The following is a 24,106-nucleotide window of genomic DNA, read 5'->3' as shown; positions in this document are numbered from 1 at the left end:
TCATAATAAATGGGGAGAAAATTACCACGCAGGGGTTCGAACAACACTTTGATATCATCTTAAGGATGAACAAACGATCATTCAACTCAAAAACTTAAACAGATGGATTGGGTAAATTTAATTCATTTATTGGATATCTAATAGCTAGAAGTTGGAACGTAAAAAAAAAAAAAAGTTCTGAATACATAAGCAAATGATCTCTAATATTAGTGGCTGTACAAGGTCATAAGAAAATGATCTCTATTTTTTGGGCTCCAATCTCAGAAGATCAAGCAAAGTGGTTAATTCGTCCTTTCAATTGATGTTGAAATTTCGAAAAGCGAACGGTTTTACCATTGAATTTTTCAAAAGATTTTGAACATCTTCAAGTCAAGGAGGGACCTTCTAAAAGACTGCCTTCTCATTTTCTTTCTCCATCTCTTCTCTTGTTTTCAGTTTTCTCTTTTCTAATAATTTTAGGTTTGTATTTTCGTTTGATTCTTCGGATTCAAATGGGAATTGAGATACAACTCTAATCTCAGATAATTTTTCTAATTTAGATTTGTTGAAATTGAATGGATAACACTACAACAAATTCAAGTTTTCACACGAAATTTTAATTTCGTCGGGTAAAACTATGTATGGCGACGAAAATTATTTAGTCAGCAAATCACGACGAAACAGTCTTCGTGGGGCCTAAATCATTCCCGAGGAAACGTGAAGTGCGCTTTCAAGGTCCCGATGTTTTTCATATTTCTGTCGGGGAAGGCGCTCTCTTGACAATTTTTTCCCAATGTTTTTTCCAACGGGAAAAAAACACTAGGAAAGCTTTTCTCGACATTTTTTTAGGTTTTCCCAACGTTTTTTAGCGGGAAAAACCTCAATTCTAGTAGTGTAAATATCGAGCTTGAATCTCATCTAAGATTCATGTAAACTCACCGAAATTCATACCGCAAACCACAATCGTGGGTGCCACCGCGATTTTTCAAAGAATGATTGATTCTGTCAAAATTCTTGCTCACGTTAACGGTCGAGGCGCGATAGAAATTTTCAAAATACGAAGAACCTAGAGCAAGTTGGCACGGGAATTGCGATCTGGAAAAATTCTCGGTCTGACCATGGCCGAGATCGTGACCGAGAATTTCGACAGAATCAATATCTAGTAAAAAACCTTGAGGAAGTTTGAACGGGAATTGCATTCTGCCATAACTCTCGACCACGATTAAGGTCGTGGTTTGACCGAGAATTTGGACAAAATCATGCTTTCTTTACTCTTCTTTTCTTATTTTCATCTGTTCCTTCTTGTGTTTGGCTTGCTTAATACTAAGTTTGTATATATCAATATTGTATCTCAGGTTTATAAAATGGAAATGGTACCTAAGATTCCTCCCTCTAGTTATCGTTCTGCCAATTTGACATGTGTGGGAGCACGGTCAAAGCTATTAAGAGTAAACTAACCCGTAGGTAACTTAGTATGGTTAGGAAAACCATTTTTGGCCATTGCTAGACGTAGAGCTCGTACTTAACGGGCCACTTATACACAACATATTGCTTGGGGAGTTGGAGGATAGTAGATGAGACGTAATTACTATGGACGTGCTTGGTAATAAGGTATCCTTTGGGTTGAGGGAATTTAATCTAATTACGGGCCTAAAATATAGTAGGCGGCCAATTCGTAAGGACACTTCTCCCAACAGGCTTAGGAAGTTGTACTTCGATGACAAAATCGACATTTTACTAAGTGAGTTCGAGACGAAGTACATGGAGATGCGGTTTGAGGATTACCTAGACGCGGTCAAGGTATCAATGTTACTGTTTGTGGAGCTTGTGTTGTTTGGGAGGGAGAGGACTCTAAAGCTGGACACTAGCCGGTTAGGAATTGTGGATGACCTAGACAGAAGAAGCAATAAGAACCAAACATCCACGGCTGAGGGAACCTACATCCACGGTCGAGAACCAAACAATAACGAACCACGATCGTGAGACGAAGAAAGGGTATCTGTATAGAACCACGGTCGAGGGAACCTACAACCATGGCCGAGAATCAAACAAATACAGACCACGACCATGAGACGAAGGAGGTATCTGTATACACCACGACCGAGGGAACCTACAACCACGACCGATAATCAAATAAAAATGGATCACGGCCGTGAGACGAAGAAACACGACCATGAGACGAAACACGACCGAGTTCCATTTACTTAATGGACTTTTGACCAACAAAAATATGCATAAAAGTTCAGATACTACATTCACTTTGGACTCCAACTATATACATCATATCTCGAACCAATCGAAAACAATATTCTGAACAAATCAAAAACTAACCTCGTTCAAGATGTCAAAGATGAACAAATGTCTTTCTTTAAGGTGTTGAAGATATCAAAAATGTTGGAAAAAGTATGGAAGTTCTTGAAAAAAAAATGTGAAAGATGTGCATGAGACAATAAGGACTGAAACAAATTTTTATTCTCTACAATCAGTACGAATGTGTGGGTATATATTAAATGATAGTACAAAAATTTGGTGGGGAATTTAATAAGTTGGTGGTAGTTTAATTAATTCATGGTCGTGTAACAATTAGAACTCGCCCGGGGTTTTAATTACAGCAACCTACGTGATTCGAACTATTTCCGTGCAAGTGCAAGATTGGTGGTAGTTTTATTAATTCAAGGCTATATTCGTCATTACATCCTCTCTGAAATGTCAGAAAAGTTATAATTGAGTCAGAAAAGTTAATTTTTCTCACTGAGATCATTGGAACAAATGAGAAAACTTATTTAAGTCACATCTGCCAATTCCCCAAACCAAAGGTCATGGTGGAGAGATCCTTTTACTGTAGAAGATTTGACACATAATAGATCGATATGAACATCATAACCTATTTCTTGATTCTTCTCATTCTTCGAGTTATCACTCTCGCTCCTCTTTTTTCTAGCTCTCGTTTCTCGAGTTATATTCATTTCCTCTCCAATCTCAAGTCATTTACTAAATTAAAACCCAACATCCAAAGCCACAAAAGGCATTGAAATGAATGTATTCTTTAGATGTCGAGACAACTCGTAACCACCCTGTTTGGAACGACTTTCAAATAAGTGGATTCAATATGACTTGTGAGATCATGAGAAGTACTTTTTAGCCAACTAAAATCACTTTTTATAATCTCCATAATATTTGATTACCACAGTACAATTAGTTTTTAACCCTGTAATCAAACATCGCTACAAAAGTTGAAAAGTACTTTTCAATGGTTAAAAACCTTCACCATTTGAAAAAATCATACTAAAACCGTCATTGTATCTTAATCTAATCGTCTTAAAATGTTGCTCCTTGTAGCATAAATTTCACTCAGCTACAGAAATTTCATTTAAACGTAGCTCATTGCAGCTGCAAAATAATCATATATATAGAGAGAATATATATAGAATATGTGTATATTTAGCTGAACAAAAGAGCTTACATAATGGATCGAGAACAAAAAGTACATTTTCCCCCTTATCAAAACATAATCAGAATGCTAAACAATCGCAGAAGAAAGAAGCAAGATGGAGAAGAGAGAGAGAGAGATGAGGTAGGAAATGGGGCATAAGATTTTGACCTAACCCACTGTATAGCTGAAGGAAGAATTCTTCTTTACCTAAGTGCTCAAAGAATCACCAGTTCTTATTAACCTTTGAGTAGAAGTATACTGAAAAGAATAAGTTGAAGAAGGCCAGGCAATCCACTCGTTCTTGTCGCTGATTCGGAACGACATTTTCGAGCTACTCCTAGTCCTGCTCCTGCATTATCTGTCAAATTTGAACACAGTCAATTCCAACACCATGTTAAACTGGATGATGCAGCAAATTTAGAACGACGAAAAGCAGATCATGGAAATTGGGAAAGCCATCCATCCTAAAAGTAACAAAAATTTTTTTAAAAGACTCCATTCAAAGAGCTTTTATATTTCTAACGTCAAAAGAATTTCTCTAATACAAACCTAGTTATTAATTCATAACTTTACAGGACTTCTTTCACTTCGAATCTCAAATAATTTGAATTATTTGATTCTGAGTGAGTACGTAAAGATTTTAGGTTATTTCTTCCGAGAAGAAAAGACTCAGTAATCCTAGAACACTAGTTGACAGATTAGTAAACCTAATTAACCTAAGTTACAACTTTACTAAATTAGTTAACTAGTTATCTATCTATTTACTTCCTCTGCCAATGAATCATGAGGAATATAGAGAGAGAAAGAAAGTAGTATTATACAACCTTTTCCAAATTATCAAATTATTTACTTCCTATTCTAAAATTTGTGTATGAGGTGTGGTTATAGAGAATGTCCAATAGTACCCTTGGTCAAGTTTATCTCACAACATTACTACGTCCATAATCTTATTTATACACCTAAATCTTCTAGCTCGTAAAAGAGTAAATAATTAGACATTTTTCTAACCTGTAAAATGTTGGCACAACATATTATAATAAGCAGCAGCTACATAATAAGATAATATTTGACCATTAATATTCACTCATTCCACTAAATTTAGGTGTCCTAGTACCTTTGGGAATACTGTAATCTAGAGAGAAGTGAAAGCCATTTATTCTGCTTTGATGTTTAGCTTTCTCTATAAGTAACTTTTGGTATATTGAACGAAATAAACTTTGAGAAATATGAATATCTATTCTCTAGCTCAAATTCTTGGTGTCCATGCAGCAGATGGCAAGGTATTGAGATTCAGCGGGATGCATATGCAATGCGAACTCACCTGACTAAAATCATGATCCCAGTTCACCGATCATGCCCTCGTTCAATTCGTCAAATATATCTGGGCAACCATCCCAGTTTCCGTCCTCTCGTGTTTCCCAGTAGCCACCCGTGTATCTGAATGGTCCATCTTCACCCTCTCTTCGGAACCATCTGGGTTTCCAACCATTTTCTTGCAACTTCCTGGACTGTATAGAGAGAGAGAGATAATGAGTGATAGAAGAAATTAGCCAAAAAGAAAGGGAAAGATGGATGTAGCATAGCAATCACAGTAATAGCCCAAGAATCATATCCAGAAGGGATAAGGAGCTAGTCTAGAGGCTTATAAATCTATCCCATTAAGACTACAAGCACATTTTCATGATTCAAATTAGTCAATATATCCATGTTCAAACTAGAATTATAATTATGCGTAAAGCAGGAATCAGATTTTATATATATATATATGGCATTAAAGACCTTAGCTCAACTTCAATCATCAGAAGATCTCTTCAAAACCACAATCTCCAGATCCTAAAACAGAGTTATTTTTTCGGGGTCAGGGGAGGGGGAAGGGTGGGCGTGGCTTCCTGAACTTACAATTCGTTGTCGTCCCTCCAAGCGTTGTTTCTCTGCATTTGCCTTTTCATATTCGCCATTTTCCAAATGCCGCTGGTCTGGTCTAAGTCTGGAATCCGTGGGTGGAAGCCTTTCCTTAATCCGTGATCAAACACCAAGGATCAGATAAGATTAAAAACGACGAGTAAATGCATTCAACATGAATGAATAGGCATGTATGAAATACTGAGTTAACAAATTTATGAAATACTGAGTTAACAAATTGTATGTACCTTCAGGTCCAATGTCAATTCATTAAGAGTGATGGCAAATAAAGTTAAATTGTAACGAGTGAGATTGGCCGGAGGCTTTTCGCTTTTCCACAGCACTGAGGCATCACTTGAAGGACAATTGCGCTTCAGGTTTCCATTGCTCTCACCTTCAACGTAATACATGCCTTCATCCCACTTGCCAAATAATGTGGCAACCTTTCGACCATTAGCATCTTGAATAAATCCATGAACCTAGTGGATTCAGATAAATTGGAAAAAGAAATAAGGTTAGAAACAAAAATACATGCATAAATAGATATATGTAGTGAACGAGAGAATCCAATTTGAAAACACATTGAAACAGTACAATGTTGATCAACATTTTGCAAACAAATTGAAGGGGAATGACCACTTCGAATAATAAAATTAATTGTAATATTGGTCAACATTATGCAAACATATCACTAACCTGGTGAGGATTTCGATCCAGAATTGATGGCTCTTTGAACTTAAGTGTGCAAGAATATTCTCTATTACCACGTATGTGCATTGTACCGTGGTGATCACAATATACTTTTCCAAGAATGAGATTATAAATATTTGTTGTAACCTGGAAGGCATAAGTATGATTTAAAACATCATTCATGCAAAAGTCGGAAATAAATACAGAAAGAGGAAGCACTTCTGCCTGCGGTTGTCATCAGAATACCAATCAGCATCCAATCTCACCTTGCTCCACTGGAATATTTCTCCATCGTCGAATTCCAGGTTAAGGACTCCAACAGGGTCAAGTTGAATTGAACGACCCCAAAATTTTGATCGGAGGTTGCTGTCACCCCAGTATTTCCATCCTCTACCTTCACAGTGGCATGCAATGACGGTTGGGTGGTGACTGACCTGAAGTTAAAACATCATTAAAAAATTTGAGCAATAAATCAGTAAGTCCATGATAAGAAAGATACGCTTGAGTTAACTGATAGGGTACAATTAAGTGCACTTCAATGGAAAAGGAACTCATAGCCACATGCAATGATCATAGAGAATTAGTTCCTATTATCATTTTTGTTGTAATAACCTTTTTTTTTCCTTTCAATTTTAAGCTATACATCAATTAATTACTCGATCAAATGCTTTACAACCATCCTACAGAGCAAAGTGAAACTCAAAGAATTGTAACCTCAGCCATATCCATTTAGCTGGTTGACTTCAACCACGTGTGCAAATGCAAGAACATACACAGACAGGTACACATGTATTGTATTGCATACAGATTTTGAAACTCATAGACACAAGTTACTACATTCTGGCGCCTCCTATTCTATGCAGAACCTATTCTGCATTTTTTTCCCTAATTCAGAAAGAGAGAAAAATAATATGCCTCTTTTGCTGTAAAGAGGTAGTATTTATTATTATTAATGAATCTTGTTGTTCGTATCAAACTATTGTAATTTTATTCTTTTTCCAAAAATATCAGATTACTATAGTTGCTCTGTGATTGAAACTACTCATTTTCTTAATTTATATAGAGTAATAATATTTAGACCTATGAGGCGAAATATTCCATGTAAAGAGTAATAATATGTAGACCAGAACATAATTCCATTATTAATTTAGAATAAAATAAATAATAATATTACTTGTTCACAGTTATAATGTATGGTGTTGTACACATTCCTTTATACTGACCTTCTCAGAGAAGAATCGAATCCCTTTATCGGGAAAGTCAGCTTCATAAGTTTCTCCTAGCAAAGGGTTGAATGGTTTACAATGTCGTCCTTCAGAGGAGGCATAACCAGAAACAGCAAACGCAGCAACCTTGAGGATCCTGAGGAAATTGTTTCCCTGGTAATAAATTCCAGGATTAGGCAGCAAAATGGCAGGACATCTCATTTTCACTTTTGATACAACTCAGCACGGATGATGAAGTAATAGCAATAGCAAACCAAATATAAATATAAAATTAATCTCAATATCACTTTTGGGATTAATTTTATATTTATATTTGGTTTGCTATTACAAAGTTATTGGGCACGTACAAGTAGCAAGTAGAGAGAGATATGCATATTTTCTCACCTGTCTTCCATATTCATATGCTTGGTCTAAAAGATGAGAATATTCGAGGTCCTCGCAACATTTCTGAAGGGATGATATGGGCTCATTGAAATAAACTGGTAGACACACTCTTGTAAGATCCTTTCCAACATTGTCTTTGATAATAGACCAAAGACTGATTTTCTTCTCTTTCTCGATGGGATCTGGAAGGTTTTTTCTTCTCTGAACATTAGAATGAACAGAAATTTCACTTCTCTGTTTGTGGAGCATCTTCTCTAAAGCATCCTGTTGACATTCAAGGTTCTTAATCTTATCTAATGAATCTGAAGGTCCGTTTACAGACCCACAGGTAAGAGTGAGGTCTGTAAAAAATTCTTTAGTGTCGTAAAAGAAACTTTCATCAACATCTGATCCATCCTCAATATCTTGTTTTTCAACATCATCTGAAGACTCGGTAGTAGTACATTCTGTAAAATTAAAAGACCAACATTTTCTTAATAATAGAAACCGGTTGAGAATAAGAATTAATGCTACCAAAGCCATGAATGACTGAATGTTATAGAAAAAAATTCACGGAATGAGTTCCCTGTACCAACTGAATGATACTTTGTGCACCCAAAACCATTCCAGTTTGTTAATTTCTATGAAGACAGGAAAAATTGAGGCTAACATACCACTAGAATCAACTGCTTATTTAAATTTAAAAAAAATGTATTTCACGTATTTTAAACTAGTTAAAAATTATTATTATTAATATTTTCTTGATATTCTTTTATATTTAATCGATTTCTTTATAATACTATGAAAAAATCAATTCACATTTATGTCAACGTTGAAATCTAGCACAACCACATACACTAAACATGATGTTGGGTATACTAGCAGTTAAATAAAGTAAATAGCTGACTATACCACCATAAGTCTTAACATCCACACATTTACCTTTTTGGCTTTTTTATTCTTGTCAAGCTTAGCGTAGGTGAATATTTAGAATAAATAACAGTCATCTGTTTTTAAGAATTATAAAATTTTTTAAAATGGAAAAAGGAAAAAGAAATAAATGAACAAAAGATTAGAACACAACACCATTTACTGATTAATCTTTTTATGAAATATTGATTACCTAGCCAATCAAAAATATAAATTAGACCTTTAAAAAATCTCAATTAACAAATTCAAATTTCCTTTTTCCAACTCACACAACGAAGTTAGCAATGGATGCTCAAGATGTTGAAAATGTAAGATGCAACCAAAAAGCTTGATATGTAGAGCTTTTTTGCATAAATATACATCATATATAACTTTTCCATTTGATATAATGACAAAATAATAAACAATAAATCAGAATAGTTCATATAACAATCTTACCACTAAATTTTCCACTGCACTCGGTGGAAAAATCATGTTTCATCAACTGGTACTCACCATTGTGAATTCCATTAGCTTCAATTTCTATATTAGCTGCCTGCAAATCGAATTGTGAAACGCTTAAGATGAATATTAACTACACTAGTCGAATATTAAAGAACTTGAAAACAAATATTTTGAATGAAAACGATCTCACTAGAAAAAGTGAAAGAAAAGTTTAGGATAACTGTTTAGACACGACAAAGAAAAATGATTGTCAATCACTTTTGACAATAAATAATAGTAACTGTAGTTTTGAATCATTGCAAATCAGAAGATGAATATAATGCCAGATTAAAAATAATAAATAAATGAGACGGAAAAAAAACAAACAAACAGTCATGTCCTCCAAGGCTTCAACCAATTATGATAACATGAAGTACTAGAAAAATGGTTACTCCAGTTTATCCTTGAGCCGATTTACAGAGTTCATAATTGTCATAAATTCAACAATTTGCAAATAGACATCTGCACGTGAAATCACATCCATTGGATATAGCATTAGTCTAGAAGCATGTTGACCCCACAGGAACTTGAGTAATCACGAATATATTTTTCTAAATGAGCTTTGACCATAATAGATTTCTTATTAGAAGCTACTCAAAAACCCAATCCCAAACCCAGCAAGAGAATTGGTTAAAATAAACAAGTTCATGTCTAAGAAGTTCAAACAGCAGCTACTTGGGAGAAAATCTTACAGAATAATGTACAGATAGAAGTGTGGAGCAGGAGCATAGAGAAGTTAGAAATTCCCCGAGTTAAAAGGAGAGGTATTGCATCCCATGAGTGAAAACTAATGGTGACACTTAATGATATATTTAGCAAGTAGAAAGCAGTAATCCTCCAAGCTTTAGACGTTAACCCAGGAGATCCAATTACAAATTTGCGGCACCTATTATTTGAAACTAAAATAAAACCATAGCTCCTAAAGTTCTTCAATTTTTACAGAGATAGCAATTTTTCAATAAAAAATGACCAAGAAGTTACCTCCAACTCCCTTAAGGTATCAATTAAACAAGATCTTTCTTCCAAAAGAACTTTCAGCTGTGCTTGCATTTCTGAGAACTCGGAGAGAATGATTTGTTCGCAGTCCTTAACAACTGCCTCACCGATTCCCTCTTGAAGTAAACGCTTCTTGAGTTTCTGAGTGGAAACGGATAAATCATTTGGTACAAAGGGAAGATTATCATTCACAACTCTCAACGGAAATAGGCTTCTGGAAGAGGCTAAAGCTTGAATCCAGGTCACCCGGTCTTTCTTTGATTCGGTTCTCAGATGAAGTGTCTTCGTGGCAGTGAATATATAAAAGCGCCGCTCATCGGACTTGCTTTCGCGGAACGATGAAACCTGCGAATTAGAATACAAAATATTCGATGACATCAATTAACAAAAAGGTTGAATTTTGGCACTATGCAATTATTTTAATAACATCCAAAAAGATTTTTTTGACTAAAACTAAGCATTATCATTACGTAACCTCTTTTTCAGAATGATGTCAAAGTAGAAGCACTAATAACAACATATTGAACAGACATAGATAGCATTAAAACAGCTTACTCATGGAAGAAAGTTGAAACACACCCTTCCAATTCAAAAACCATAAAAAGGCCCCAAGGATTTCTTTCATCGTTAAAACACAAACCAAATACCGCTCCTTGAATGCTTCTCATGACAATGGATATAACCAAAAACCGACTCCATCACCCCAATCTCTGCAACTCCGCAGAATCCTAAGGAACCCTTAATCAAGTAGCAAGAATCCAGATCTAACCAAGATAGATCTCTCTCTTTTCCTCTCGTTATTTTTCTCTAATTCTCTCTCATCCGCTTATACAGTGAAGAAAAAAATCCTGTTTTTAGAAATGGAGGATAGACGTGTCCCACCAACGTTTCCAGTCCCCACCTGTTTTCGTTTCTAGCCAGAAGCCAAAGACTTTTTTATTTTCTTTTTAAAGCTAAGCTCAAAATAACAGTGAAAAGAAAAGAAAAAATAAAAAATGAGGCAGAAATGCCATTGGAAGTGGAACCCGTACAAGCCAAACAAAACAATCCAAAATAAAGAATTTGTTTCCCAAAACAACTACGTCACCCATATTTCCTAAAATAATATTTTACCTACCGTCAGATCTTTACGCTCAAGGTTTTCTCCATACCCAAAATTAAAAAATAAGAAAAACCCATATTTCCCTGATGGTAGAAACTCAACCCCATCAAGATTTCAAAAGAAAATCGCAATTAGGCAAAAAAAAAAAAAAAGTTTCAACCCTCTCCATAAAATCTATAACATTAACGCTCTATTTGGCTAACCATAAAATTAAACACCCATGAATAGAAATATCGGAATTTCATGAGAAGAAACTGGAGCGAACAGGAAATGGGAAGGAAAACGAAGGACCAAGAAGACGGAATAGAAGATGGGGTTCATCATATGAGAGAAATTATTGGGAGAAAATTTGAAAAAGATATCAATTGGAAGCAGGATAATGCAGATGGATCACTCAGTGACCAGAGGGTAATAGCAAGAAAATGGTCACAGATAGGGCTTTTTACTGAACAGTCTAATAACACCTGCTGATGTGACCTACTCAAAATCCACAACCAGTTAAAAACTGTGAACCAGGCGAAATTGAGATCAGAAACCCCATCAGACAAATTAGCGATTAATGCTAGAAACGTCTGGTTGTTTCAGCTCAGATTTCGAAAAAAATTTTAAAAAAAAAACAAGGGCAAATTCAAATTCAGACCACAATAACAAAATTCATCGGAGAGAAACAAAATTTTCATATCCAAATCCTTGCACTGTATCAGATCGCACGAAATAATCTCTGTAAACCCCTTCCCCTTCCCCGGAACCAATAATTTACCTTCAGATGCACGATTCCCGCAGTTTTCTGTCCCTTCCGCCTCCCGCTCGCGCTATCGATCCTCAATAGGCGATTCGTCGAAATCTGTCCGATCAATCGGACGTCTTCATTAGGGCTTAGAAGGGTGAGATTCTCCGGGCGGCTGATTTTGGAGTACGAGAGCACGCCGTCTCGCAAAACGAACCATCTGGATCTCCAGCCCTTGCCGTAATTAGTCCATTTGTAGAGAACACCGGTCACACTGGGTACGGATCCGGTGGAAAATGCCGGTAAGTTCACCGGCAAACTCCTGCTCCTCGACAACGACGCCGCCTCCTCCTCCGCCGCCGGCGACCTGTGCCCAATACCACTCCCGCCGACCCCGAAATTTTCCAGGGAGATGCAGCAGAGAGGGTGCATCTCCTTGACCCGCATTTGCGTCGTCTTCTTCTTCTCGCAATTACAGAAACATTATGCTGTGTTATCACTCCTAAAAAGACAACAACAACAAAAACAACAAAAGAAAAAAAAGGGGGGGTTGTCAGAAACTGGAAGTGAGGTGGAGATGTAAGAATGTAAGCGGCAAAATGCAGTTTGAAAGTGATGAACAGAGAGGGAGATGGTGGCGCTGCCATGGACGGACCTGTGCAGAGCTCTGAAACTGAGGGAGAGGAAATAAAGAAGTGAAACTCTAGTATTTGCTTACGAAGGCAAGGTATTAAAATAAGTCTGCAAATTTGTTTTTTATTTTTTTTATTTTTTGCTTTTTTTTATTTTTTTTTTTGGGTTTTGAAAGGAGATGAAGGAGGAGATGGTGGGAGTGGTGGTAGAACTTCAACTGATTAAGATGGTGGTAGAATTGTAATTTTACTTGATGACTTCTTTGTTTCTTGGAGTGGGCTCTACCTAATTTTTTCTTTTTATTTAAATATTATTTCCGCTTCTTGACTTCCTGACTTTTGTTTATCTTGATTTTTTGTATTTTCAAAACGCTTATTTTTGCAAAACTAGTGAAATTTGAAGACACCAACTTAGTAACTAATCACATATTAGTGAGCTCTCTTAATAATTACAGGATTTAATATTACAAGTGTTGATTTAATACTGGATATGAATATTGACACATCAAGACGTACATAATATATTAATTTATATTTATTGGATTCAGTTTCTCCTATTGAATTAAACTGTGTTATTTGTATTGTCTTCTATTGATTTGTTATATTAGTAAGGGAATTAATAACACTGATATATTTGATTATGAGTGATAATATATCAATGATATATAACTTATATATTTGTCTTGATTTGATATATCATTGATGTATTTGAGATCCGTAAGAAATTCTATTTAGTTTATTATACTTTCAAAACATCTATTTTGATATTTGTAATTTTAAAAAATTAATTTTTTTTCTTATATGTGTGAGTGTGTGGACCATCTTGTGTGCACCTCAACTAATTTTACAGGGGTAGGTGGCCGCCCTGGGATTTGATTAAAAAAATTTATTATTTAGGGTTTAGAATTAATTTCTAATGTAATTTAGTCATCATGAAATTTAATTAAAAATGGATTATTTTGGTTACTTTGGTTTTCTTTTTTAATATCGTTTTTTAAATCATACACCACAATACTACACTTAATAAATATTTCATTTCTTGAAATATTATTATAGCTTTATGTTAAAGAGTTTTAGAATTTTACCAATAAGAAGAAAAAGTGTCACTTTTTATAATTACAAGGATAAAAACAAATGTTTTAAAAGTAGAGGAATCAAAAATGAATGTTTTGAAATTAGTATTCGAATCAAAACAATAAAAGTTGAAAATACAAAAACCAAAAATTAGAATTTTAATTCTACAAATTATACAAATTAAATCATCATGTATTATATATTAATTTGATTCATAAAACCTATCCTGTGAAAACTATTTTATTTTATCGGGGAGAAAATATTTGACTTCTAGACCTTCTGCTCTAATACCATGTAATATATCACTGGTCTAAAAACTTAAGATTCAGATATATTTAATCTTTTTAATATATTCTCAATTGATTTGAAAATTTTTTTAAATATTTACACTCTCCTTCCTCCCCTTTCTATCCTCCCCTACGATTAGAAAGGAACAATATTTCCCCTTTTATTACCTATAAATTTGAGTTCTCTTCTTTCTTTCTTTATTTTTGTTGGATAATTAGGTGTTAGGATAACGGATTTTGTTAAAAAATTTCTATTATCCCTTACTTATTTATCCATAATTTTTTCTTTTATCTAATTAATGTGGAACTTTTACCGTATTTTTAGTCGAAATGAAAAAAAAAAGTCTTATAATTTTTTATTTATTGAAAGAACAATAATCAAAGGGATGAAATGACCTTTTTTAATCAGAAGATTAATAATTCTTTTTTGTTTTTCTCTCTTTCAGTTTTCTTTCATTTCTTGTACAAGCCATTTTCCTTTCATTTGGTTGTCCACAGATTGTATCAATCATGAAGTGATAAGAAAAAGAAATGATAAATCAAGTTGAAATTTCACTTGTAGTTGTTAAGAGAGTTTGACTGTAAGAATAAATAACACAATTTAAATAGTCTTTTTTTCCTTCTCGGTAGAGTTAATTATTACTTTTAATCAGTTGAGTTCTATTTCGGTTGGCATAAATAGTCTTTTAAGTTGAGATTTCATTAGCATAATATGATTATTATTGAGTAAATCTAAGACGACACGTGTTCAAGATCCAATCAAGCATGTGGATCGAGTTAATGAGAATCGGGCCAAGACCATCACATTGATTTAAGGGGTCAAGTATACGTTGGCAATCATACAAGAGATAGTCAGTGCCCAAGGCACTAACGCCTTGTGTTCGAACTGCGATATGCTCTAGAGAATCACTTAGGAGCTGTCACGCTCTACTTTTATAGTGCACGGAGGGATAGAGAATGTTGGGGTATCCTACGACCCCCTGACGTGACACTTCACCCTCTGTTTCTATCCACACTCTCTCAACATTCCTATCCCTCCACATATAATTAGAGGAAAAATCTAATCAAGATAAGTTGAAATTCCCTACACAACTCATTTTGAGAATTCGACACACGCTCACTACCAAAGCAGCTCTCACTCTATGATTACTGTTCTTTTACTCTACTTGCTCAAAACCCGTTTGCTCCCACCTTAGTTCTAACTAGGATCAGAGTGCACTCCCCAGAACATCACACTGATGTTAGATTTCTGTGCATAGGTAATCTGAAACTAAGAAACAAAGACATACGTGTACTCCCATAATTTGGCTTGATATAATATTAAATTATACTTTGTTAACTTACTTCAAATTATCTAATGATTTAATTCAATAAATTGTACACATTCACTCATAAACAATACTAAAAATTTTTTTTTTATTAAGAAAATATCACTTTTTAAGTTTCCACATTTTCGGTTTGTAAGAACTTGATCAAGAAGGAAGAATTTTATACATGAAGTATAAAAATTGTACATAAAACTAAAAACGGCTAAATATGTCCTTGTATCCCTAAAAGTTTAACACAAATTTAAAATTTTGTCTATAATATTAAAAGTTTCAATTTTCTCGTACTAAAAAAAGTTTACATTTTGACGGTACCAGTATTTTTTCTAGTGACATTGAGTGATAAATTTTGGCCAATCATAAATTGTCACATATTCTTTCTATGGTCCATTGATCATACAAGCTAACCTGATCAAATTGAATCATATGGTTGAATCATAAAATTTGTTCAATTATCAAGTATCACGTCATTATTTTAAATAAATGACAAAATTATATTTGAGACGAATTACAAATTTACATGTGTCTTCCAAATTAAATTGCAAAGACATAAAATTGACGTATCAAATAACACCATGTGTCTTTCTTATAGTCATGATCATATTGGCTAATTAGATCCGTTGATGCAAATATTGGGCTTAAACACACGTAAGGCCATAAAAAGAATGCTCACCCACTGAGACTCTATAAATAGATGAGGTCATTTATGATTTGTGGGATTCACATTCAGAGCCAAGCATTCAGAACCAGAGTCATCATAGTATTCTAAGACTTCGCAAAGCATTTAAGATTTAAAACTCAAAAGAACCAAAGACTTGAAGACTTTGAAGACTCGAAAAATCGAAAACTACAAGACTTAAAGAACTGTCTCTTCACAAGCTGCAAGTCGAGAACTTCATCAACCTATAAGTCCAAGAGCTTCAACAAGTCAAAGAACTTCATCAAGCTATAAAGCCTAAGAACTTCTTCAACAAGTCAAACAACTTCATCAAGCTACAAGCAAAAAAAAACTCCAATAAGCCGAAGAACTTTGTTAAGCTACAACCTGGAGACTTCATCTAGCTATAAGTTGAAGACCTCAAAGATCTTCGATAAGTTCAAAGTCGAAGACCTCAAAGATCATTCAACAAGCTAGTAGGTGGAGGCGTCAATCTTCTTGATACGAGGACAGATTCATTAGCCCTTAAATCAAGTTTACACCTGAGAGAAAACATTAGAGAATTACATATTAAATATAGTAATACTTATACGTAACTACAAATCAAGTTCATTAAATTCGAATTTCTCGTAAAAAAAATTCATCGCAAACACATATAATATATAATAGAGCTCATATCAAATAAGCACAAAATGGTCATTGGGACCCAAATCCAATTAGCCTTAGAGTCATTATAGTGGATTAATAACTGATTATGATCAAATTTGAATGAGTCTGAAACCAATAGGTAGGATTGGATCTATGACGCAAATGGGATCCAAAGTCAAAGGCTTGGGTTCAAAGTCATTTTAAATCTGGCCCCTCTAAAGTTCATTGAAGAATATTGTGCCTATGTGATAAAGAATCCTAGTAGAACTGATTATAGAACCCTTGATAAAATTCACTAAAACCTAAAGTTTAAGTTGTATCAATCTAAGGAATGACTTGAACGAATTACATTGATGATCAATATCAATTGTCGAAAAAACTTGTTTCTAAACTCAATATTCAAATCACTCCACAAGTTAGTTTGATCAAGGCTACTTGAATGATTCTGCATGTAAAACACAAGAAATGCAAATGAGAAGTTCATGGCTCAATAGCTCAAATTTCATTACATCTTAATTCTCAAATATGTGCTTAAAGACAATGGAAAGGTTGTAACTCCCTAGTACGTTAATACCAGAACATCCACTAATTCAATAGTAACCTAAAATTAACAAATGAAGGTTAAAAACTGAAAATATAATAAAACGAGCTTTAAATCTGAGAATGAGGTACTTTGGTCCGCCTTCAAGGTTTTTGTAATCTTCCATGAGTAAATAATATCCTAGTTAAAATAGCTTGAAGTTTAGTTCCATTAAAGGATACTTGACTTACCTTAGATGAAGCTTAAGATGCATTTAAGTTCAATCGATGCAACTTGAGTTCCTTTAATCCAACTTGAGTTCAACTTTAATGCAATTGGACTTCCTTGAATGTAACTCGATTTAACTTGTTCATCGTAAATGAAGTATGAGTGCACTTAATGTAACTCCAATTTGTTGCTAACTTGGATGTAGGATAAATCTCCAACATCTTCCTTTGAATCCTTGTGGCATGAGTAAGACACTTTGGTTCATATCATTGTGACCCAAATACAGCTAAAGTCCCAAAGTACTTTGGTTCAAAACCACACCAACCTAGACCCACTAAAGCTTATAGTGGAAAAGCCACAAGCTTTAAAAAATCAGAACACTTGAAGATTTGAAGACTCTGAAGACTCTACAAATTAAAGACTTAGAAAACTTAAAGACTTTATAGTTGAAAACCACTTCGAAGACAACTTGAAAAGTAAGCACAAAATGGTAATTTGTCCAAACTCAAATTAATCTAAGAATTAATAGTGGACTAATAACTAATTTTCCAATTGCGTTAATATATTTACACTTGTGAAGTTTGATCAATATTTTTTGTGGATGAATTTTTAACGTTCAGTAACACTAAGGAAGATTGAAAAAAGAAAAATCAATTGAAGGTTAAAAGAAAATTATCCACCAACGTTAAAAAAATGATACAAATATTAGGAACTAAATTGGTCCAATTATAAGTTGAACTTTAATAATGTTATAGTAAATATTTCTAACTTTAAAAAATGTCCAAACAAACAATCTTTTAACTTTTAATATTTAAAATTATAAGATCCGTGAATTTTAAAAACGTCTAATAAACCAGAAATTTATTAAACACTTTTTAAAATTCAAGTATCTCCATTAGATGGGGAGATTTATTAGATACTTTTTTAATTTAATAATTTTCTAGACATTTTTTTTCAAGTTGATCAATGACCTACCAAACAATTTAAGGATCAAATGTATAATTTAACCAACTAAATTATATATTGGTTTAAATACTGTTTTGGTCCTTATTCTTTTGACTTTAGTTCATTTTAATCTACGTGTTTTTAAAATATTCATTGTGGTTCTTGTATTTTCAATTTTTGTTTCATTTTCCTCATTGTACTTCTAAAAACTACATAATTTTATACATTGTTCTTAAAATACCCCTATTAGCAAAATTTTAACATAATTTTATACACAATAGAAATCAATTAAAAACTAGAAAGTGCCGTATTAAAATTATGATCTGAAAGAAATGAGATAAAAATGAAAATGAAGGGAACCAAAATAATCATTTTTTAAAAGTACAGTGATAGAAATAAATGTTCCAAAAGTACATGAACAAAATTGAAAATATAAAGATTAAAATAGACGTGAAAGTATACGGATCAAAATGAACCAAAACAAAAAATCGACAAACGAAAAAAATATTTAAATCTTATATATTTAAACCGAAGTAAAAGAGGTGAAATTGGTGTGAGAGTAAAAGTAAAGTAAAATGTAAAGAAAAAAAAATTTGCGAATGGGGCAGGCGGGCAGCACAGTACAATAGGCTTGAATTTGAACGAAGGCATCGAGTGTGGCGGTTAAAAATTACCTTTTTCCCTTTTACTTTTTCTCAGAAATTTTACTTTTTTATTAGAAAATTTTCCTTTTTCCTTTTTCCTTTTTCTTTTTCCATTGTTGATTTGTCATCCGCAAATTTGGCTCTCATGAGTGCGAGGAGGTTGAGGTTAAATTCCAAAAAGCTCAACTTTTTTTTTTCTCTTTTTATTCTTTGGCTTTTTTGTTTCTCTCTTTAATTTGAGAAAATAATCAATACTCATGTAGAATTCAACAAGATCATGATCGTGACATATCAATCATATAAAATGATTTGAAATAACTCAAAAAAGTTGGTGGGATTAATCATTTTAATTTTAATTTTTCTAAACAATATATAATTAACAATTGAATAGAAAGAAGTGGAAAAAGGTTTCCTTAGTCTTCTTGTTTCTAGCTCAACATTCTTGTACCTAGACATTAAGGGTCGTTTGTCTTTCGAGAATGTAGATGTCTGGCATCTATTGATGCCTGAAATTTTAGATGTTCGACATCTTCAAATAGTCATATTTGTTTCGTAGGAAAATTTATTAAGGATGTCCGGAAATATTTGGATACTCACGTTTGTTTTGTAGGATTTGTTCTTGGGAATGTGTTAAATTTATAGAATGTTCCAAAAATGTCTCACGAATAACTTAATATTTTGTTTTTTTATATCTTGTTTTGTAGAACAAATTAATTTCTATTAATTCAATATATATTTCATTTTCAACTTTAATAATTTTCCAAAAAGACAATCATATAATTGGTATTATCTTGGGTAAAATTTATTTATCTTACCATCATATTATATTTTTTTAAGAGGAAAAATATCACAGATATATTGGTCGTCAAAAAAATTGTTACTTTAAAATTATATATTTATAATAATAAATATTATTAATAATATAATTCATTCAAAATATTAAAAATAAATTGAGATATTATATAATTTAATTGTAGTTTATTTTATATGTAAATGTAACGTACAAATATACTTAATTGCATAAACTTTCTTATTAGACAATGAGTCCATTAATTTATTTAAATTATAAAGTTAAAAATAAAATAAAAAACTTTTTGGGAAAAAATAAAGAAAATTGATTAAAGAAAATATATGGAAAAAAATGAAGGAAAAAATGTAAAGAGCGGATGCCCTCCACACGGGAATCTTGGATACCTACGTTTCAAAAGAGCATCCAAAACTCGTTAGATGCCTCTCGTACGGGCATCATAGGATACCGAGATATCTTGAGATGCTCGGGTATCATACATTCCCCACAAAACAAACGTGGGAATTCAGATGCCCATCCAATGGAAATCTTGGATTCCTACAAAACAAACAACCCCTAAAACTTTTAGAAGATGAAATGTTGACAATTATCATAGATTCTAGTTGCCAATATGAGATAATTCAACGATAATTAACATATATTTGGTCTCTTAAGGTAGGAGGTTCGATCCCCATATCCCCAAGTTGTTGTATTCAAAAAATAAAAATAAAAAATCATAAAGCCTAGCTATCAGGGTATATTGATACCCCCACCATTTTATGTACATGCAACACTGTAATTCTATTCACAACCACAACCAGCTATCAAATTGTTCTATAGTTCGAAAATATTCTTATCTCGAGTCTTTTATGATTCATTGGAACTTAGACAAGATTCTTTTCATTCTAAGTTGAGCAAACATGACTTGGATATGTCTTAAACATTCGGCTAAACTAACTACACAAAAGACTACTATATCTCATTACTTATCGTTAACCTAGTCTCAAGCTTCCGTCTACAACTACTCAAGTTACAATCATCCATGTCGTATTCGCATATAGTCGACTCAAGTTTATTTAGGTCTCAGAAGCACTTAATTACAATAAATCAAATCCAACAAGAATAATCAAGTCACTTTTAAATGGAAAGTTAAAAATATGAAAGAGGAAAACTTACGAAATTAATAAATCGAAATATATACGGAATTATTTTTTCATAATATGGATTTGAAATTCTCTCAAGATATAAATAGATAAAAATGTTGACCATATTATTATAATCGACGAAATAATTAACTTTGCTTTAAAAGAATCAAATTCAAAGAATTTGGTATTTTTCTCGGAAGCATAAAGGCTCGTTTTGAGGCGCGGTAGACTAAAAAGCTTGTGCTCTTCCCTAGAACTCGGCGTTTCGAGTGGTGAGCCTCCTGAGGATCTGAATTTTTTTTTTAATCCTAAATCTTTGAAAATGAACATTGATGAAGGTCGGTTCTAAATTTTCGTTCACATTTTCATCTAACATTGATTCGATATTGACACAGGAAACAAATAAATATTTAGGTGGAAATACGAACAAAATCCTACATTAACTAAAAGATATAAGATGACTATAGAACTTTTTGTGTATCTTTGCTAGTAAATATTATTATGATAAAAAAAAATTGTTACCCATTGCATCAGCAAAAAATCGAGTATCAATAAAATATCACTATAATTTTAACTTATTTTGAAATGTTTATCGGTTAATTTAAATATACTTTTATGATTTTAAAAAAAAAAATTTATGAATTTTTAAAAAATTTGGCGTATGGATATTTTATCAATATTTCTATTATATTTCTTTCAACATTGACATTTAAAATTATGGAACTTATTTACTAATTAATTTAACTTTTTGCTTGATGTTAAATATTCACAAGTTGAATTAATTTTTAATATTACTACAATTTTAGTTTCAATTTAGTACTAATACGTTATTAAGGAATAGCAAAAATTTTAATTTAGCAAGTTATATGTGATTTTACTCCAAAAGAAAAAATGGTAGAGTTTAAATTATTGGTTCAAGAAAATATTTAGCTAGCTCTAAACTGGTTTTATATTCTTCAATAAAAAATCTTAAAGTTTGACCCAATTTCACAATATTTTTCAACCAAGGTATCTTACTAGATTTCATGTCATCAAAATAAAAGTGTTATTATAATGTTCACTCGTCACATCTATAAACAACTTTACACATGATTTTTTATTACTATTTATTAATGAAACATCTAATAAAGTTTTAATCCAATTAATAAAGACTCTCGGAGGTGATTCCTCATCTCACACACACGTGACATAAGTAATTGGATCATAAGGGACGCACGTGCCTTATACTACAAAAGCAACCACCTTGATCATGATTATCCTCTGGCCGAACCGATCTCTTGGGTGACCGAGCCGACCAAGCCATAGTAAGTATTATTCCCAAGTCAATGGTTGAATCATTTGCTTCATTTCGGTTCAACCTCGTTTCCGACAGACTCCACGGCAACACGTCGAGTTTCACAGTAACCTTAAAGAGCCGTTGAGGCTTTGTTGGGAACACGGTAGGAGATTTCGCCTATAAATAAGACCTATTTGTTCGATTAAAAGGTACGCGAATACTAAATTTTCTCTCGAGTTTAGTTCATCCAGCTACTGACTTTAACATCGGAATGTGTTATGTTTTGTGGATCACTCGTCTAGCTCATCCTTCAAGCTGATCTCAGTGTGATCCAGTTCATCCTTCAAATAGATCTCAGTCCGAACCGAAGTTCGTAGAATTGGTCATTTTTCTGATCAAACAAAGACGATAAAAGAATATTTAAACGAGCAAAGAATCAAGTTAATATATTATATATATATATATTTATTTATTGTGTTAATCAATTTTCTCTCTTTAATTTGAAAATTTTTAAAACAATATCAAATTAATTTTGAAAAGCTAGTGTGTATACTAGAAAAAGAAATGGAAATAGTTCAAGTAATTAAATGAGTGTCTATATATATATGTATATATAAGTTTTCTTTTACACATAGTTTTAAATACTATTTTGGTCTTTAAATTTTGATTTTGTTAAATTTTTTTCTCTAAATTTTCAATTTTTGTTAATTTTAGTCCTATACTTTTAAAATATCCGTTTTGATCCTATTGTTTTAAAAAGTGACAACTTTGACCTTTTCATTTTCATTTTTATCTTCATTCTTAATTTCAATAATAATTTTAACATTGACACTTCACTCACACTAAATTTCTTGAGATGTGTAACCATAAATTTGTATTCAAGAATTCCCATTGCATATAAAATTTGTGTTTAAATTTTACAAAAAAAGACCAAATTGGCTACTTTTTAAAAGTAGGATCAAAACAAACATTTTGAAAACACAAAGACTAAGATAAACAAAAATTGAAAGTAGAGGAGTCAAAATGAACGTTTTAAAAATATCATAAACCAAAATCAAGTCAAGCTCATCAAACTCAGAAGTATCATACTAAATCCATCTACTGAATTGCTTAAAAAAAAAAATGCTAGAAGCATTTAAGTCATACAAGTAATTCAAGACATATATTCATGGATAAGAAAAGAAAAAATGTGAACGGTGATGAGATTGATGATAAAATAGAATTCCAAGTCTTAAACAGTTAGATTTTCCATTCTTGCATGATACACTTTTAATCAAATTGGATCATTTTAGTTTCTATATCATCCTAGAATACCCAATTCGATAGAACAATAACCCACCAGATAAAGAAGTATCATTAATTACTTGGAAAAAATAATAGAAATCAATTGCATGTGGGATTCGGAGAGAGAAATTGAAAAGGTGTAGCTGGCAAAACCGATGTGAGACACGTGCAGCTCTGAGTTTCCCTTTGTTTGTTTGGTGGGAAAGAAAATGAGTAGGTTTCCACGATTTCCCACTTTTATTTTCCCCTTTCTTTTTCTTTCTTCGAGGCTCACATGATCAATTAGTGTTCAATGGATCACCAATATTTTGAACCATCTCATTCTACATTTTCCACTTGGAGAGTATGTAGTGTGATGTTAAAAAACTTCCCTTTTTATTTATTTTAGTTCATTTTTTTTTTTTTAGAATTGATGTCGTGTAACTTACGTTAGTAGATTTTTATAATTAGGATTCGTTGCCTGAATTGAATAGTAATGTGATCAGTATAGAGTTCCAACATAAGACCCCGATGGTAGATAATACCACAAGGCTCCAGGTTCATCTTTTTTTGAAGGGTTCATTTTGATCGATGTAGTTCGACTTTTGTTTATTTTAGTTTTTGTATTTTTAATATGTTCACTTTGGTCCATATACTTTTGAAAGTTGATCATTTTGGTCTCTTCATTTGATTTTTTTTATCTTTTTTTTTCATATTATAATTTCAACACGACATTATATTCAATAGATTTTTTCAAATATAGCAATAAGTTTATATTAAAGGGCTTCAATTGTATATAGAATTTGTATTAAAATTTTGCAAATAGAGATCTAAATGATTCAT

At 32.6% G+C, this 24,106-nt stretch overlaps 1 protein-coding gene across 2 annotated transcripts; it reads right to left on the bottom strand.

The window, feature by feature from the left end:
- Positions 1-3,370: 3,370 nt before the first annotated feature.
- On the bottom strand, positions 3,371-12,640 carry LOC111021376 (oxysterol-binding protein-related protein 2A). 2 transcript variants are annotated; one of them, XM_022298325.2, is made up of 12 exons: positions 12,487-12,638; positions 11,865-12,333; positions 9,988-10,347; positions 8,962-9,058; positions 7,615-8,060; positions 7,228-7,383; positions 6,271-6,438; positions 6,011-6,151; positions 5,563-5,793; positions 5,312-5,425; positions 4,734-4,920; positions 3,371-3,770 (listed from the first exon to the last, which is right to left on the bottom strand). In XM_022298325.2, the coding sequence occupies exons 2-11, from the start codon at positions 12,276-12,278 to the stop codon at positions 4,744-4,746; spliced, it is 2,304 nt and encodes a 767-aa protein (XP_022154017.1). In that variant the 5' UTR covers positions 12,279-12,333; positions 12,487-12,638; the 3' UTR covers positions 3,371-3,770; positions 4,734-4,743. The 2 variants fall into 2 exon arrangements, 1 of the variants encoding a protein (XP_022154017.1); XR_015787553.1 differs by lacking the exon at positions 3,371-3,770 and having other exon boundaries at positions 4,779-4,920; positions 5,312-5,420; positions 12,487-12,640.
- Positions 12,641-24,106: the final 11,466 nt, after the last annotated feature.

The sequence above is a fragment of the Momordica charantia genome (assembly GCF_013281855.1).
Source record: "Momordica charantia cultivar OHB3-1 chromosome 10 unlocalized genomic scaffold, Mcharantia_2.0 BLBB01000010.1, whole genome shotgun sequence".
NCBI lineage: Eukaryota > Viridiplantae > Streptophyta > Magnoliopsida > Cucurbitales > Cucurbitaceae > Momordica > Momordica charantia.
This window is presented reverse-complemented; position numbering and strand designations above follow the sequence as displayed.